Here is a 16,814-nt window from a genome sequence, read left to right as displayed (position 1 = left end):
AGGCCGCATATACTTGGGAGCCCAAGTAGGCTGCATAGATAAAGAAGATTGCCACGATAGATAAATAAAAACTGTGTCCCTTCCAAAACAGCTGATTAATGCTATTATTAAATTTCCAATAGAGCTATACACACACTCCATCCTATTAGCAAGATCAAATGACAAACCATTTGCACATCAGCTGTTTGCAGGCAGTGTCGCTCATGGAGCTATGGATATGTATGCACAGCCCGCTTTCTGCATGTATATGCCCCTAATTGGATTCAGGCAAAATTATACAGAGTGCAGCCTTTCTTTTCTATCAGCGCTCTCAAAAAAATACAGCCAAGTAAAAGGCAAAACTTTGCTGCATTTAAATAGACCTAGATAAGCCTAATTATACATGTGAGTTTATTCATTACACGATGCTAAAAATATCACTCTTTCAGGAGCTATGCTGTTAATTAAATTTCTTAGCACAGTTTGTTGCATATAGTTGTTTGCAGCTCTAGGGCATCTCTTATTTATGAGAACAGTGAGGGACATCTGAGAGAATCGTTTCTATAAGTAAAGCTGACTAAACAAGAATGGTAGCAAAAGAGACAAAAACCCAATATTACAACCAAATTACTTATCCAGTTATCTATGTTAATATCCAATTGTCATATCACTTGTGCAAAACATCCATTAGTTATCCAGATATTCATACAAAATATCCACAGTAAATGACAAAATATATTAGTGTCCTTAACAATCTCCCAAGCCACTGCAAACCTAGTGCAGCCTTGGGGAATGCCAATGTGTAATGTAGATTCTCTGATAGCATCCAGCTCTCCAACAGGACTTCAAACAAGTACCAACAAACAATCCTTATTCACATATCTGTTCGTCTGAGTTCATAACTCAATTTCTTGAATAGAAGTCCAACATCCATCTTGACAATGAAAAGTCAAATTGAGAAGTTTGCTTCACCTGCTGGTTTCCTCATGGTCAGGATAGAATAAAGCTATAACATCCAGTAAAGATATTATACTATTCACTTAAACAAGATATGCAATACAAAAGGTATACAATTCCATACTTACTTTAGGAATCAATATTTCAAAGACAGCTCTAGTATCTCATTACAGACCTGCATTTGCTCTCATTCTTGCCAATTTCATCGGTGCCTGACTTCAGATGCAGAGCATTTGAAGTGCTAATCAACAACCCGTCACTGTTATTAAAGAGCTACACTAATAGCTCTTTAATAACAATGAACACTTCTATTTTGCACATTCTGCAGAATGACAGAAATGTGGGACTCTTTCCTGACCTCCTTAGGCAGGCCATTGTACAAGGTTGTACTTGTATATTCAGATTTTTTTCTGTTCAACACATTGAACTGTCAATGAGATTGCTTCTTTTTGTGTTTTAGGGTTCAAACTGGATTGCCAGCTGCACCAAGTCATTGTGGCCCGTTTTGCTGATGAACAGCTCATCATTGATTTTGACAACTTTGTTAGGTGTCTGATCCGACTGGAAACTTTATTCAGTGAGTATCGGAAAACCAGTAATTTACATCTAGATCTCCATCCTAAAACAATATGCTGTAATTTAAGTTGCTGGGGGTTTTGCCCTTACTTGTTCCCTGTCCTCAGGCTGGGCTCTTTTTAAACAGCAGGGTAATGTGACCTATTATTCTTTCCTCTGGCCTTTCTGAAATTGGTTTGTTGTAGCCCAGTTGCATAGTCGGGATTGTGGGCTTTAGGGGATAAACTTTTAATGTAGATTCCTGTGTACTTGTAACCTGAAATAAGCAAAATACTAGTTGGTTATAAATTCAGAAAGATAGGCTAATTAACAGCCCAATCCAGACATAAGTGGCGGCCGGCCATGACGTAGCTGTCGCGCCACTAGTAGACTTCCTGAGGACTTCGGCACACTGGAGCATGGTAAGGGGAGAGGTGTAGCTTGCCATGTGGGAGACGGTTGCCATGGCAATGCCACTGGCGTAGGCACGCAAGGGAGGCGGAGGCAGCCGGAGGAGAGGGCCAGCCCACCCCCCCATTGACCAATCCTGGCACATGCGCCACGGCTCATGACAGTCAGGGATGGGGAGAGGCGGCCCCAGAGAGGCTGATAGCCATCCCCAACCTGCCCCCCAACAGAGAACGGAGCCAATGATGAGCAGACCATCAAAGGCAAGGGAGAGACGTCCCACAAACACGGGGAGGTAACAGGAGTGAGGCTGGGCATGCACGCATGAGAAGTCTGGCTTGGTGGGCAGGGGTGGGGGTGAGATAGGCCTTCACAGGACCACGGAGAAGCCATCAATCCCCTCACACCCTCCCGCTGTCAGAGACTTTGCCAATGGCAGGCAGACAAGCAGGAAATAACGTGCAGGAGTTCACTGTCATAGACAGCGGCTGGAATGTGTGTCTGGGAATGAGCAGCCCAGCAGCAAACACCCCTCCACCCAGAGATCCCCTGTGCTGCCCTGATGCCCCCTGCCATGTGCATAGAACACCTCCCTCAGGGGCCGCAGAACTCAGAGTGCGAGTGTATCAGCTGCAGAACTCCGAGTCCACTTCATCAGCCCACATTAGTGCCCTGTGCACAACAGCCCTGTGAGGCCGGGTAGGCTGTCAGCCCGGGCAGGCTAAGGGGCGGCACTCCCCTCTCCTGTCCAGCCATGCGGGGGGCAGCATGGCAGCTCATAGACCGTTCCCCCCCCAAAAACCAAGTCTGCCCACCCTCCCAGGCATTCCCTCGGAGAGGCCACTGACGGGGGGCGGGGGGGTTGCCCAGGGAATGTGCAGCAGATGCCAAGCAGGAGAGACAACAGAAGGCACAGCTCAGTCTTTATTTTCCAGAACAAAGTGCAACAGTCTCCCTGGCGTGCACTGGGCAGTCTCGCCGTGGGCGGGGTTCCATTCAGAGCGGCAGGCAGAAACAGCTGAGGCAGTGGGGGGGGGGGCGGTGGAGCGACACACGCAGAAGCCTCTGTGTTGGAGTCCCACCTGTAAAACAGAGACAGAGATCAAGAGCACCTGCAGGGGTAGCAGCTGAAAGAGCAGGCTGCATTTCAGCCGGGCGCTGTCTTAAAAGGACAGTCTCTGACCCACCTCCCCGTATCGGGGCAGCTGCCACACACACACAGCCTTTCCAGGGGTTGGGAATGCAGCAGAGGGCAGACCAAGGGAAGGGACCAGGCAGCAGCACAGGGGAGCGGGGTCAGCAAATGCCCCCTGCTGGAGCCCACTGCCTGGCTCAAGTGCCAGAGACACTTGCAAACCAAGCGGTTGAGAGCGAGGGGAGGGGGAAACTGGGGGGGGGGGTGGGGGGACAGTGGAACTTACCCAGCCACGGGTGACAGTCCTCACATCCAGAGCCTCCAGGAGCCCGTAACCTGTGGAGACCTGGAAACGAGCAGTTAGCCCCAGGGGAGAGACCTCTCCCCCTTGCAAGTCAAAGATACTGTCAAAGTAACCACGTGGTGCAAAACCCGTCACCAACGTTCCTGCCTGTTCCTCACTTTAAGTCTGTATGGCCAAGAGCTCGCTGGCAGAGCTTCCCCCCACGCGAACCTGTCCCTAACAACTGAGTTGTGCAAGGCAGAGAAGTATTTCTAGGAGGGGGAGCCGTGAATGGGCGCTGGGGAGGGGGCTCGCCAGGCTGAGGCATGAGGGGATTGGTGAGGCAATCACACTGCTCCCTAAGAGGTTTGCGAGCTTCCTCAATGGCGGAAGCAACCTTTGTTTTTGGTTTCAATGAGTGCCTATGGGACACGCCGCTATTTTTGCCAGCGCGACGTTGCACCTCTCAAGTGGGGCGTGTCATGGTTCAAACTGCTCAGGAAGTGGCCTACGCCTGGCCACGCCCCCAACTCCACTCCCTCCTTCGCCTGAACGCCGCGCTCCGCCTCACTTCCGCCCGCGCTCGGGCACAGCCCTCAGGCGCTGCTGCCCTCGGGTGGAGCAACGCTCGGACGATCCCCGCCCACTGTAACTCCCCTCCACTGTGGTGGTGCCACTCGTATGTTGGCGCACACCCTTCCTGAGCCCATGTAGCGGCTCGTCTGCTCCCAAAAGACTTTCCACCACCCCCACCCCGGATTGTGCTGTAAGTAGCCTTAACGTAGTTCTATACATCAGAAGACCTGGGCTAAACAGGCTTTTTCTCACACCTATCTTACTCTGGTTTCTAGTATGGAGAGGCAGGGTGGATACTGGTATGGAAGACAGATCATGGGCTTCTCCCATATGGCTCAGATCATTTTTGGGCATTTCTGATTAAGTTTCCCACATGCCCAGTTGGATGCTGTACTATAGAAACAAAGCACAAAGTATCTAAATGAAAGGCAGGTATCACGATACCCCTTGATATGTGACGATGACTAAAAATCACCACCACTACCTCAGCTACTCTTGGACCTTAAATAATATTTTGGGTGACCCATGTATCTACAGCAGCAGACTATAAATGAAGTAAACAAATACATAAAATGTGCAGTTTGGGCTTCAGGTCATTCATCTTCTCCCCTTGTCTTTTTTTATCATTAACAGAGATATTTAAGAAATTGGATACTGAGAAAACTGGAACCATACAGATGAACCTTGTCACTGTACGTGAATTAGCCTGTTGAATTCAAGTGCATTACACATCACAACATAGTTGTGCATTGATACACAATTGTTCTGATCAACACTGCTAGATTCAGTTTTTCCTCCAGTGTGCAGACTATAACTGCTTGTCTTCAGTATCTTTTTTGCATGGAAGTGCTCAGCGCACATTATTGCCATTACTAGTTCGAGGAAACACATGAAGCATTTGCCCCCCAAGGCGGAATAAAGAGGCGGACACAAATACATTGGTAAAACTATGGGCCACTTTATTAAATAACACTGCAACGGCAAGGGCAACCAAACTCTGGCCAGGGGTCTCCTCAGACTGCTCCCCTGCCTTTTTCAGGGGGCGAGAAACCCGGCCCCCCAGCCGGAGCTGTGTGTCACAGCTCCCGTCAGGCAGGCCCAGCAGGGAGGCTCGCACCGGAGGGCCCAGACACCAGACGTGCGTCTCAGTGAAAGGCACCCATCCAATCGAGTCTCCAGGACAGTCTGCATTCACACACCTCAGGTCACCAATACCCAAAGGTTGATCCTGCCAGACCCCTGACTCCCCAAAAGGGGGAGGCTAACCGGTCCTCCCCAGGCCACATGGCGCCATAAACCCAGCAAAACCTGCCACAACTAAGGCCAAGTCTCTACTTAGGACTTAGCACCCACCGACAGGCCCAAGGCCAACACAAGCCCTTGCCAAAGATCCCTCAGGAAAAGCATATTACCCTTTTCCGAGAGATGCACACCATCCCCTCTGTAGAGGTCAAGACACTCCAAAGAAATATCCGGATGAGGCAAATAGTGATATATAAAAAACCCTGGAAGCCAATTGGCCCAGATCCAATCGACCTTCCTCTTCTTAAGCTTCTCCTTCTCTTTATCATCAAGCTCTTCCTTATCCTTTTTTTCTAATTCCCTAAATAAAAGGGAAAATATGTCAACATATTCCCCCTTAAGGATTTTGTCTCTTGTGGTGGGCAGCAGGTGATCACACAAAGGTAAGGCAACCTCACCAAAAGGCATAGCACCAAACAGGACTGCCCTGTAAGGAGATGGGAAATCCCATCCGCCAGTTAAAGCCGCAGCTGCCCCCTGCTGCCCGGCCCCAGGCCAATTACCGAAAGGGCCAAACTGACCATGTGGCTACATCCAGATATTCTGCTGTCCCACACCCGAAGTTGAAGGAGTCCTGGAACCACCTGAAGCAGCACCAGCCCCATTAGGTGCGGCAGATCCCCAGGACCCCAAGGGCCACACAGGCCCAGTATAGGGCAAAGAACCATCCCCCAACTTACCAGGAGGTACAGCAGGCACCAATGCTGTTCCCGCACCCGACGACGGGCCAGATCCAGCATCTGAGCCGACCAGCCCAACAGCTCCTCCATTAGCAGTCGCAGCAGACCTGTCCTCCAAAATAGACAAATGGGTCAGTATATCCACCTGCAAAGCCAGCTAAGGAACCTGCCCTTTCCCTGGCATCTGAGAAGGTGGAAGGCCAGATGCCCATTCCAGGGCCTGCAGCCTCTGAAAATGACTGCATTCACCTCGTCCTCTCCCTCCTCGTCTGAAGATGAGGGGGGCGGAGGACGCTTCTGGGGCGGCTTAGGAGCCTTACGAGCAGGCTGCTTACCCTTTGATTTTCCACAGCCTTTCCGCCCCGACATGTTTGCTACCCAAAGGGATTACAGCACCAAACAAAAAGGAGAGTTTAAACTGCAGTACTGCAGCTTTACCACTCTGCCCCAAAAACCAATTTCCTCACTCAGAAAAAAGGCCAAAAGCCACCCCTAAAATGGCTGCCGCCTCAAAAGCACCTAAAATGGTCGCCAAGGACAAGAGACAAGGCAAAAAGCAGGCACAAAATGGCCACCAGGGACAAGAAGCAAGAGGGAAGAAAGCAACTCCAGCACCTTATAAAATGGCCGACACTCACCTACTCGCTGGCTGCTGCCTCAGGCCCACTTAAAATGGCCGCCAAGGCCACCAGGCCCTAAGAGGGAGACCCACTAAGAAATGAGGGGCTTAACAGAATAAGGCCTTCCAAATAATGCAGCCCCCCGCCGCCCTATGAAGCGCCCCTGCAAAACCTCCCCCCCCCCCAAAAAAATGCCAACCACGAGGGGAAAAAGGGAAGGTCCTGACACAGAACCACGCTGTGCAGGCCTTGTAAAGGGACCGACAGCCAGACTAAGGATGCCCCGCCGCGCTAAAATGACTCCCTGCACCAGTCCCACGACGAGGTCGGAGCCCAACGCTGCGCCACGCTCCGCGGCGAACAGCCCTTCAAGGCCTAATCCCCCCCGATGCCAGCTAAGAGCGTGACAGCATGCTCCACCGAGCACCGCAGGAGGACTGACGAGAGGGGAGTGGAGGCTTCAGAAGGCACGCTGAAGCCCCGCCCCCTGAAGACGCTCCTAAAGCACACTAAATCGCCCGCTCTTTCCACCAGGAGGGGCAAAATCTCCCCGGCAGCCACACCGCGATGCGGTGGGCTACCGGAGGTTCCATTACATGCAAATTACACAAGGTCAGAATTCTGGAACACAGTCGTTTCACCATGGATAAGATTTGGGTATCACTCCCTTCACATATACTATACCCCCCAATGTTACAGCAGGCGCAGGAATTATTTGTGCCCTGCACCCCCCTCTAATTGTCAAAGGCCTTCTGTTTTCAAGCGCACCAAAGGTGAAAACAACCCATGACTGTCACAGGCTGATGTGGCCATGGACTAATATACATTCAAGTAGAACAGGGTTCAGCCGTGTTTTCTATAACACTTGTTTCTGAAAGTCTTGGAAACCACAATGCCCACAATTTCTCATTTAGTTTCCCCTTTCTGCCTCAAGTATTTGTTCTGTGGACAGATCGTTTCCTCTTAAGAAATGATGTAGTTTAACTTAATGTATTCTGAGCTTTACCAAGTATACTGCAGAAACTTGTAACATGGTTTTTCTCTCTGTCCCACAGTGGGTGTGTTTTACTATAATATGAAGAAGCAACAGATCTTAGCTGAAGGCATCTCACAGGAATATGGTTTAACGTTGATACAGAATATGCAAAAAAAAGCTATTATATTTCCATACACTGACATGCCTTATATTTATGAATGAAGCTGCTGAAGAGAAAGAAAAATGCAAGATAAATGCAAAATTAATTTTACCTTGGAAATTTCAGCACATAAACTTTGTTATTCTGTTTTATTTGCTTATGCTGCTCTAAATCTTCCACAATAAATGTATTTTAAAATAAAAAAGTTCAATGCCTTTAAGTTCTCGATGAAGTGCCACCTTTGTGAAATCAAAGCGCAACTTATTCTAATTGCTAATTCTCAAACTCTAGCAAGTAGCATCTGAAAACTCATCAACACTGTGCAATAAAGTACATTACATGTATTTAATTTACAACCCATATTTTTCAGAGCCATTTGCTACAGTAAAACCACTCTTTGTACCAATATTTAGAGAATTTAATTGCTGTTGTCACTCAAACACAGAACTGTTTCACATATCCAAGTTCCACCATCCTTTGGTTTTTCTATTCTAGTAATGTTCTAACTGTTGCTAATGCAATAAATCCTTTGGGATTAGGTGACCAGTGCTCTGCAGTATGTTTGTTTAGTTTCTTTCCAATGGGGACCCAAAGTGACTTATAACATTCTCCCTGTCTTCAACAACCCTGTGAGGTAGAGTGTGAATGGCCAAGGTCATCCAGCAAGCTTCCATGGCAAAGTGGAGATTTGAATCCAGACCTTAATCTTTCACATAATCACTAAGCCATGCTGGCTCTCTCATATGTTACTTCCACTTCTGTGTTACATGTGTTACTTTCCATTAAACCCTTTGTTACAGGAAGTTATAGTTCATATGTTGTATTTGCCTGTACAGTGCTGAGGTTGTTCACAATATTGTATATCCTAACAAGTAACATAAGAGCTATATCAGAAGTGCACTGGTCCAGATGTACCTAACAACTATTAATCAGTACATTATAATAAAGCTCATTTAAAAGCCTGTGCAAGAAAGTGATTGGTTTTCTTGGTTTTTTAATGCTACTATTTGATAAAGAAGTTATGGGGAAGAAATAGATGAATAGAATGTCTCATGACATACAGTATGTCACAGAAGAGAGTACACCCTCTCACATTTTGTAAATATTTAAGTATATCTTTTCATGTGACAACTGAAGAAATGACACTTGGCTACAATGTAAAGTAGTGAGTCTACAGCTTGTATAACTGTAAATGTGCTGTCCCCTCAAAATTATGCAACACACAGCCATTAATGTCTAAACCGTTGGCAACAGAAGTGAGTACACCCCTAAGTGATAATGTCCAAATGGGTCCCAAAGTGTCAATATTTTATGTGGCCACCATTATTTTCCAGCACTGCCTTAACCCTCTTGGGCATAGAGTTCACCAGAGCTTCACAGGTTGCCATTGGAGTCCTCTTCCACTCCTCCATGACGTCACGTAGCTGGTGGATGTTAGAGACCTTGCGCACCTCCACCTTCCATTTCAGGATGCCCCACAGATGCTCAATAGGGTTTAGGTCTGGAGACATGCTTGGCCAGTCCATCACCTTTACCCTCAGCTTCTTTAGCAAGGCAGTGGTCGTTTTGGAGATGTGTTTGGGGTCGTTATCATGTTGGAATACTGCCCTGCGGCCCAGTCTCCAAAGGGAGGGGACCATGCTCTGCTTCAGTATGTCACAGTACAAGTTGGCATTCATGGTTCCCTCAATGAACTGTAGCTCCCCAGTGCCGGCAGCACTCATGCAGCCCCAGACCATGACATTCCCACCACCATGCTTGGCTGTAGGCAAGACACACTTGTCTTTGTACTCTTCATCTGGTTGCCGCCACACACGCTTGACACCATCTGAACCAAGTAAGTTTATCTTGGTCTCATCGGACCACAGTCTGCTTGTCTGCAGCAAACTGTTTGCAGGCTTTCTTGTGTATCATCTTTCGAAGAGGCTTCCTTCTGGGACAACAGCCCTGCAGACCAATTTGATGCAGCGTGGGGCATATGGTCTGAGCACTGACAGCCTGACCCCCTCACCTCTTCAACCTCTGTAGCAATGCACTCATACGTCTATTTCCCAAAGCCAGCCTCTGGATATGACGCTGAGCACGGGCACTCAACTTCTTTGGTCAACCACGGCGAGGCCTGTTCTGAGTGGAACCTGTCCTATGGTCTTGGCCACAGAACAGTTTCAGGGTCTTGGCAATCTTCTTATAGCCTAGGCCATCTTTATGTAGAGCAACAATTTGTTTTTTCAGATCCTCAGAGAGTTCATTGCCATGAGGTGCCACTGGAACTTCCAGTGACCAGTATGAGGGAATGAGAGCGATAACCTGCTCCCCCTTCACACCTGATACCTTGTACCACTAACGAGTCACATGACACCAGGGAGGGAAAACAGCTACTTGGGCCCCATTTGGACATTATCACTTAGGGGTGTACTCAGTTTTGTTGCCAGCAGTTTAGACATTAACAGCTGTTTGTTGCATAATTTTGAGGGGACAGTACATTTACACTGTTATACAAGCTGTAGACTCACTACTTTACATTGTAGCCAAGTGTCATTTCTTCAGTGTTGTCACATGAAAAGATATACTTAAATATTTACAAAATGTGAGGGAGTGTACTCACTTCTGGGACATACTGTATTGGCAGGCCTGCAGAAATCTGAGCAAAAGAATGAAGAATACTCTTTTCAAGGTAGGGACAACACAAATGATTGGGAGGTTTTCTGAGAATCCTGTTCCTGTAACTGGAGTACATGGCTATACTGAATGCACAAATGCTGAAGAGAAATGTTTGCTAAGAAAACATAATTTGCTAAAAAAGCTACAGGGGTTGGAATATAAGACACTGGTGATCAGGCTGACCTCAGAATGTAAGCCAGAGGTGTTTAACTCATTTGTTACAAGGGCCAGATCTGACAAATGTCACTTTTGTCAGGCTGAGCCATGTGTGCCATAAGATGTAATGCCAGGTACCGGAGATATAAACTGCCTGAAGGACAGCAGCTGGTAAGCTCTGAGTTGGTGTATCCTCACTGCAAGGCCCCATGGGCTGGGAGAGCAGTACAAAGGAAAACCCACATGAGTGGAAAACCCAACATGGGTGGACTGGAGAGAGAGCCATGCAGCCCTGAGGAAACACTTCATGCTGTAAACAAGGTTGTGCCACACTGAAGCCACAATCGGAATGGGTCTGCCTACTTTTCCCCAAATAGTCTCCTGTTCCCTCCTTTGCACTTGCTGCTACATAAGAGACCTGGAGGGCTGGTTTTGGCCCCTGGGCCTTATGTTTAACATCCCTGATTCTAAGCAGCCATTACAGACTTGCCATTTTTAGACAGAAGACAATTTCGTATTAAAGGTTGTTTTTCAATTAATTCTAGAACCCCCAAATCCAGCAATATGAAAAAACTGATTTTGGTTAAAACTGACATTGTTTGTGCACCTGGTAAAAGGTGGTTTACAGAGATGAATTACAGGTCAAAGCAATCAAATCTAATAAGCATGGAATGCTGACACAACAGAGTCACACACTGTACTCTGGGATGTGGCCATGTCTGCATATTAGGAGAGCTCAGCCCTAGAGGTTTTTGAGTGGCTGAACATTTTGACACCAAACAAAATGGTATTTCTGAAGTACAATTTTAATTACATTTAAGAATAAAAAGATAGTTATAACAAAATTTGTAAGATATAGAGTCTACACAGATTTCTACACTTAATATCTAAATTACAAAAGAGACAAGACAAGATTGTTTTATATTAAAAACGCATTAAAAACTACATTGCTTGTGGAATAACATTTTAAACACTTCGAAATCATAAAATGCTACTGCACTTTAAAGTTATTGCTCAAAGAACTGATTCAAAAGGTTTCTTACGGTAAGATGTATTATAGCATTCCCATAATGTTAACACTTCTACTTAAACATTTTGCTTATGGAATCTGCTTTTAGCTTTCTATGAATAGCAATGGTCCTGTTTCTAGAGGGAATAACAAGGAGTTGGGAAAGCAACTGTGCCGAGAGCTGATTGGAAACTCTCTTGCTGATATATTAAGAGGAAGAAGGGGAAAGAAAGTCAACTGCAAAAGACAGCAGGCAGAAAGTGACCATTAGGTTCTCTGGGTCTAGCTGGAGACGTCCATTTTGCTAATAGGAGCATTCCACATTGGGGAACCTCTTCTACGTTTGTGAACACAATCCATCCTTCATCTGTTTTCAAAGCACATTCAGCACTGCTTTCACATCACATTGTCAATGAAATGAGTCTCATGAAATTGGCCCAAACACAAAGGAATGTATTCTCTTTTCAGAAAAGAATAAACTCATCCTGTGACTGGTACTTCATAAAATGGCTTCAAACATTTTCATGCCAAGCTCCTTTGTCTCGGCTTAATCCTTGGGTAGAGCTAGAAAAAACATTAAAATAAGTGATACAAGGTGCATAAAACATGTTAATATAAAATTATGTTTCAGCAATGTTGCTGCCTACAGTTCAATTATATAACTCATCGTACACATTGCTACAGCAATCCCCACAGAGTCAATAAAATAGTAATTTTAAAATGTCACTCCAACACAGGTGACAAACATTTTACAGTGATACATCAGTTGTAAGAATAGGTGCGAATGGCAGGTGCAATACTTGTTCAAGTTAACTATCCAAACTATTTAAAATTCAGCAAATAGTTCATTGTGGACGTGCCAAGAATAGTAGCAGTAGTCAGTTTCACATGTTTTTACCTTTGTTTAGAGGGCCCAGACATAGCCTGAAATTTTGGCAAAACATGTAGCAGACAGAATACTGCCTAGCAACCTAATGATATTAGGGTCTTTATTAGTGCAGCTAGAGCTTTTAAACATACAATAACATGAATCCAGTGATGCACATGCAGAAAAATAAACTTTGTGCAGTTCCAACTGTGCAAGATCTTGTGCAACACCTACCAATTTCCTCGCTTTAGGTTACAGTGCCTAGATATTGATGGCACATGAACTTACACAAACAGCTACTGGTCTTTTTTTTTGCATTTCTGTTTTACGGAAGAGCCCTAAGACAAGGAACAGGGACGGCCATGGACTGGACCATGGACCAAATTTTTCCACAGAGCAGAGCTTGGTTCATGGTTTGTGAGCCCAGTCCATGCATCCACTGATACAGACCTCCATGGACCGTCCCAGGAGGTCTGTGGGTACGTGTAGGGGTGGGGCTTGCAAAAGCCATACAGCTTGTGAGTGAAAGCCAAGCAGTGACTTCACCCACTTCCCAGTGGGAGAACTCACCACTCAGCCTTCATTTGCGCAATGCCCAGCTTTGCAAAAGTCATTTAAAATTTTAAAAGCTTTTATAAAAAGGCTGAGCATGAGCCACTGAATGAAGGCTGAGCATGAGCCACTGCTCAGCCTTCACTCATGTGCTGTGTGGCTTTGCAAAGGCCATTTAAATTTTAAATGGCTTTCACATAGAGGCTGAGTGGCAACTTCACCCACTTCCAGTTCACCCAGAAATGGATGAACAGACCAAATGGACTATGGTCTGATCCGTAAAAATTATGAAGTCCATTAACCCCACCTCACCCCCCAGACACCAATGGACCGGGAGGTTTTTTTTGCTGAACCATGCCCGTCCCTAACAAGGACCTTTTTCAAACAGCCTTTGGGTTCTGTTTTAGTAACTGGTTGCTAATGGATTTTTTCTGTCATTTCAGACAGATCCATTTTAGTAATCTCAATGGTGCTGCTAATAGCACTTCGATGCTACAGCAGTTTAGCGCTATAACTCTCACCTTAGAATGTTTTTAAAAGTCCAAGGAAGATAACATGGTGAAAAGGGATGGAGGGAAACCGGCACGGTTTGAAATGACCATAGTGCTTCAGAGATAGCTCATGAATGGAAGGAAATTTGGTGTATGAAACCCCTGTCCCTGTATCGCTTTACTAGAAATCGGGCCAACAAAACCAATATCTGGTTTAGAAGTTTTCTGCTAGATCCAACTCAGTGCCTTGTACCTATTCAAAAAATCAAAATTTCACAGGAGTTGGCTGGAAAATACCAACATCCTTGGTGATTTCACATGTTATCCTCAATGATAGATGGGGAAGAAACATACATGAGATCACTATAGGTACACAAGACTAACTGTCATGCTCAGCATCTGATAGCTGTCTGGTTCAAAATTGTATTTTATTATTCCTTTTTCAGCATACCCTCATCTAAACAGCTGTTTAACTAATTTTACTTTGTTCTTTTGTTGAGTGAGGAGTCTTTTAGTTCCCAATAAAAGTGAGAGTTCAAAGCCTATAAACCATTTTCAGTAGCTCCTTGGACAGGTCATTTCTAGGAAAGTAGGTGCTTGGAGCTGAGCATAGCTTAGGTCAGTACCTTGCTGTCCCTTTGTTTTGAAGGAATACGCAGTTAAGCCTGTTTTCAAGTGGCCAAAACAGAAAAACCCTGAACTCTCTAAATTTTACAGGCACCTGGTCTAACATCATAGCCAGACATTATGGGGGAAAAAACAGTTGTGTGTGTGTATGTATAGATATAGATATAAAATACACACACACACCTCTCCCTTTTAGCAGCTATGTTTTTAACCTGTAAATGGCATGTATGTTCACTATGCCCCACCTAATCAAGGAGCCTTATTGAGTAAGCAAAATAGCTGTAGGTAATGACTGACAACTGTCCCTTTTGATCTCTAGTGTTAAATAGGGATGAAAGTAAGTGAAGATTTGATTGTCAGAATTCTAGTTGATATGCCTAAGTTTAAAAGATATGTCTGTTAAGTGAATGAGACATTACAGGCACAGACAAGCAGCAGGACGAACTATTTCTGACAAATAAGCTGCACAGAAGGGATTTTCATTTATAAAGCTATCTTTGAAAGGCCTAGGATTCCAGGCTTCAAAACAGACTGCTGAAAACGTGTTAGTGAATTGGTGGATTATCTATTTGAGGCAGTGGTACTGCCAGGCATCAAATATCAATCAACTGAAACCAAGACAAGATTCTGCCAGCACTGTAGGATTATCTCCTTGACCAGAGATACTAGTCATGTATGAAAAGATTAACAAAAAGAGGAATTATAAATAAAGTGATGCCAAAGTCCATCTGTTATATAGTATTAATGAAGTATGGAAGTCCAGATTTACAGAACTGGAAAAGATGGTTTAGAGAGACTCTCCCTCTTTCCTACTTTAACAGTGTCATGAAGAATAGGAAAGACATGAGATATCAAAAGCATTACTCGAGCATTGCTCTATTGCTATCCTCTCTTTCCTATACCTCTGCCCTTTGTCATGATTAAATGATTAGAATTAATGATTAAATGACTAGAATGATTAAAGGGCTGGAACACCTTCCCTATGAAGAAAGGTTGAAACGCTTAGGGCTCTTTAGCTTGGAGAAACGTCGACTGAGGGGTGACATGATAGAGGTTTACAAGATAATGCATGGGATGGAGAAAGTAGAGAAAGAAGTACTTTTCTCCCTTTCTCACAATACAAGAACTCGTGGGCATTCGATGAAATTGCTGAGCAGACAGGTTAAAACGGATAAAAGGAAGTACTTCTTCACCCAAAGGGTGATTAACATGTGGAATTCACTGCCACAGGAGGTGGTGGCGGCCACAAGCATGGCCACCTTCAAGAGGGGGTTAGATAAAAATATGGAGCAGAGGTCCATCAGTGGCTATTAGCCACAGTGTGTGTGTGTGTGTGTATATATATATATATTTGGCCGCTGTGTGACACAGAATGTTGGACTGGATGGGCCATTGGCCTGATCTAACATGGCTTCTCTTATGTTCTTATGTTTGTCATAAGCAATTTTACTCCCTAGGGCTTTACTCTCCTTTACAAGATACTGAACCTAGCCTTGTATTCTGCATATGCACAACTCCTCTCTTGTATTTGAAGGAAGATTCACTTGGCTGTTGTCATCTTCTATGGCAGTGATCTTCAACCCAGAGGTTGGAATCCTCAGCTGCATCACAGATCCCTACATGCTGGGCTGTGAGCCCCTACAGAGCCACCATGCGTGCGTGTGTATTTTAACTGTGTTTTGGTGAAATGCTGCCAGTGAGTATATGCACAGAGAGCAAGGGTGGCATGCCTCATATCTCTCTTGCACGCACACCAAGAGGAGCAGTAGGATAAGGTCACTGCATGCTGCTTGATGGGTTGTTTTTCTTTGAATAGTTGCTATTTTTACTTACCCCGAGTAGATTACGTGGCACATATCCTTCCTTGTCATTTAGTTGTGCCCACCACCACTCAATTTCTTCTTCATCTTCCCGGTGAAGTATTGTCATGCAATCACCTTCTTTCATGGACAATTCATCATCATTCTGAGCATCATAATCCCAGAGAGCATAGACCACTCCCTTGTTCATTATTCCCATTTTCTCTTGCACTCCTAGAACAGAAAAAGATAAAAACTTAGCAACTTACAGTATGTTCTTAACCACATTTACACCATTTTACCTCCACTGAACTCAAGGACACAATTCTTGTTTGGACTCACAACTGCATACTGATATATGACTAGCACAAACAGTGAAGAGTTCTTTGTTATTTGGAAAGGCTGCAGCAGGAAAAGATTATGAACACTGAAACTTCTTGAATAGATTGTAGGAATGCCCAAACAGTTACAATTAACATGATGAAAATACACTAACAGGCATCTTAAACAGGTTAAAATGGATAAAAGGAAGTACTTCTTCACCCAAAGGGTGATTAACATGTGGAATTCACTGCCACAGGAGGTGGTGGCAGCCACAAGTATAGCCACCTTCAAGAGGGGTTTAGATAAAAATACGGAGCACAGGTCCATCAGTGGCTATTGGCCACAGTGTGTGTGTATATATAAATTTTTTTGCCACTGTGTGACACAGAGTGTTGGACTGGATGGGCCGTTGGCCTGATCCAACATGGCTTCTCTTATGTTCTTATCTTGAAGTGTGAAAATCATTCCATCTACTTGTTGTTGGTGAAACGTGTCCAAGCACTGCCCCAAAACAGCATAAATTAACATACCATCCGCAGGTGCAGTATTGTTGTTTCTCTATAATAACAAAGTGAAAACTGTATCATAATGACTAACAAAAGGGAGACAAGTCATTTTTGAATGGTAATTTACTTTAGAGGCCACTATAAGAGCACATGGAGCCAAATGTTACAGGTCACTCATTCCATTTTTTCC

General features: G+C 45.1%; 2 protein-coding genes across 2 annotated transcripts in view; one reads left to right on the top strand and one right to left on the bottom strand.

The window, feature by feature from the left end:
• Positions 1 to 8,170, top strand: part of CAPN2 (calpain 2) — an 82,040-nt gene extending 73,870 nt beyond the window's left edge. Inside the window, exons 19-21 of the mRNA XM_060246054.1 lie at positions 1,397 to 1,513; positions 4,527 to 4,585; positions 7,551 to 8,170. Of these exons, the coding sequence (XP_060102037.1) occupies positions 1,397 to 1,513; positions 4,527 to 4,585; positions 7,551 to 7,574 (200 nt within the window). The 3' untranslated portion in view covers positions 7,575 to 8,170. The remainder of the gene's footprint in view (positions 1 to 1,396; positions 1,514 to 4,526; positions 4,586 to 7,550) is intronic.
• Positions 8,171 to 11,236: 3,066 nt separating this feature from the next.
• The window catches only part of TP53BP2 (tumor protein p53 binding protein 2), a 39,833-nt gene continuing 34,255 nt past the window's right edge, over positions 11,237 to 16,814 (bottom strand). The window contains exons 16-17 of the mRNA XM_060246042.1: positions 15,829 to 16,028; positions 11,237 to 12,021 (exon numbers count right to left, since the gene is read on the bottom strand). Of these exons, the coding sequence (XP_060102025.1) occupies positions 11,980 to 12,021; positions 15,829 to 16,028 (242 nt within the window). The 3' untranslated portion in view covers positions 11,237 to 11,979. The remainder of the gene's footprint in view (positions 12,022 to 15,828; positions 16,029 to 16,814) is intronic.

This window comes from Heteronotia binoei, chromosome 1 (genome assembly GCF_032191835.1).
Source record: "Heteronotia binoei isolate CCM8104 ecotype False Entrance Well chromosome 1, APGP_CSIRO_Hbin_v1, whole genome shotgun sequence".
In the NCBI taxonomy this organism is placed as follows: Eukaryota; Metazoa; Chordata; class Lepidosauria; order Squamata; family Gekkonidae; genus Heteronotia; species Heteronotia binoei.
The sequence above is the reverse complement of the archived record's forward strand: the minus strand, read 5'-3'. Positions and strand labels throughout refer to the sequence as shown.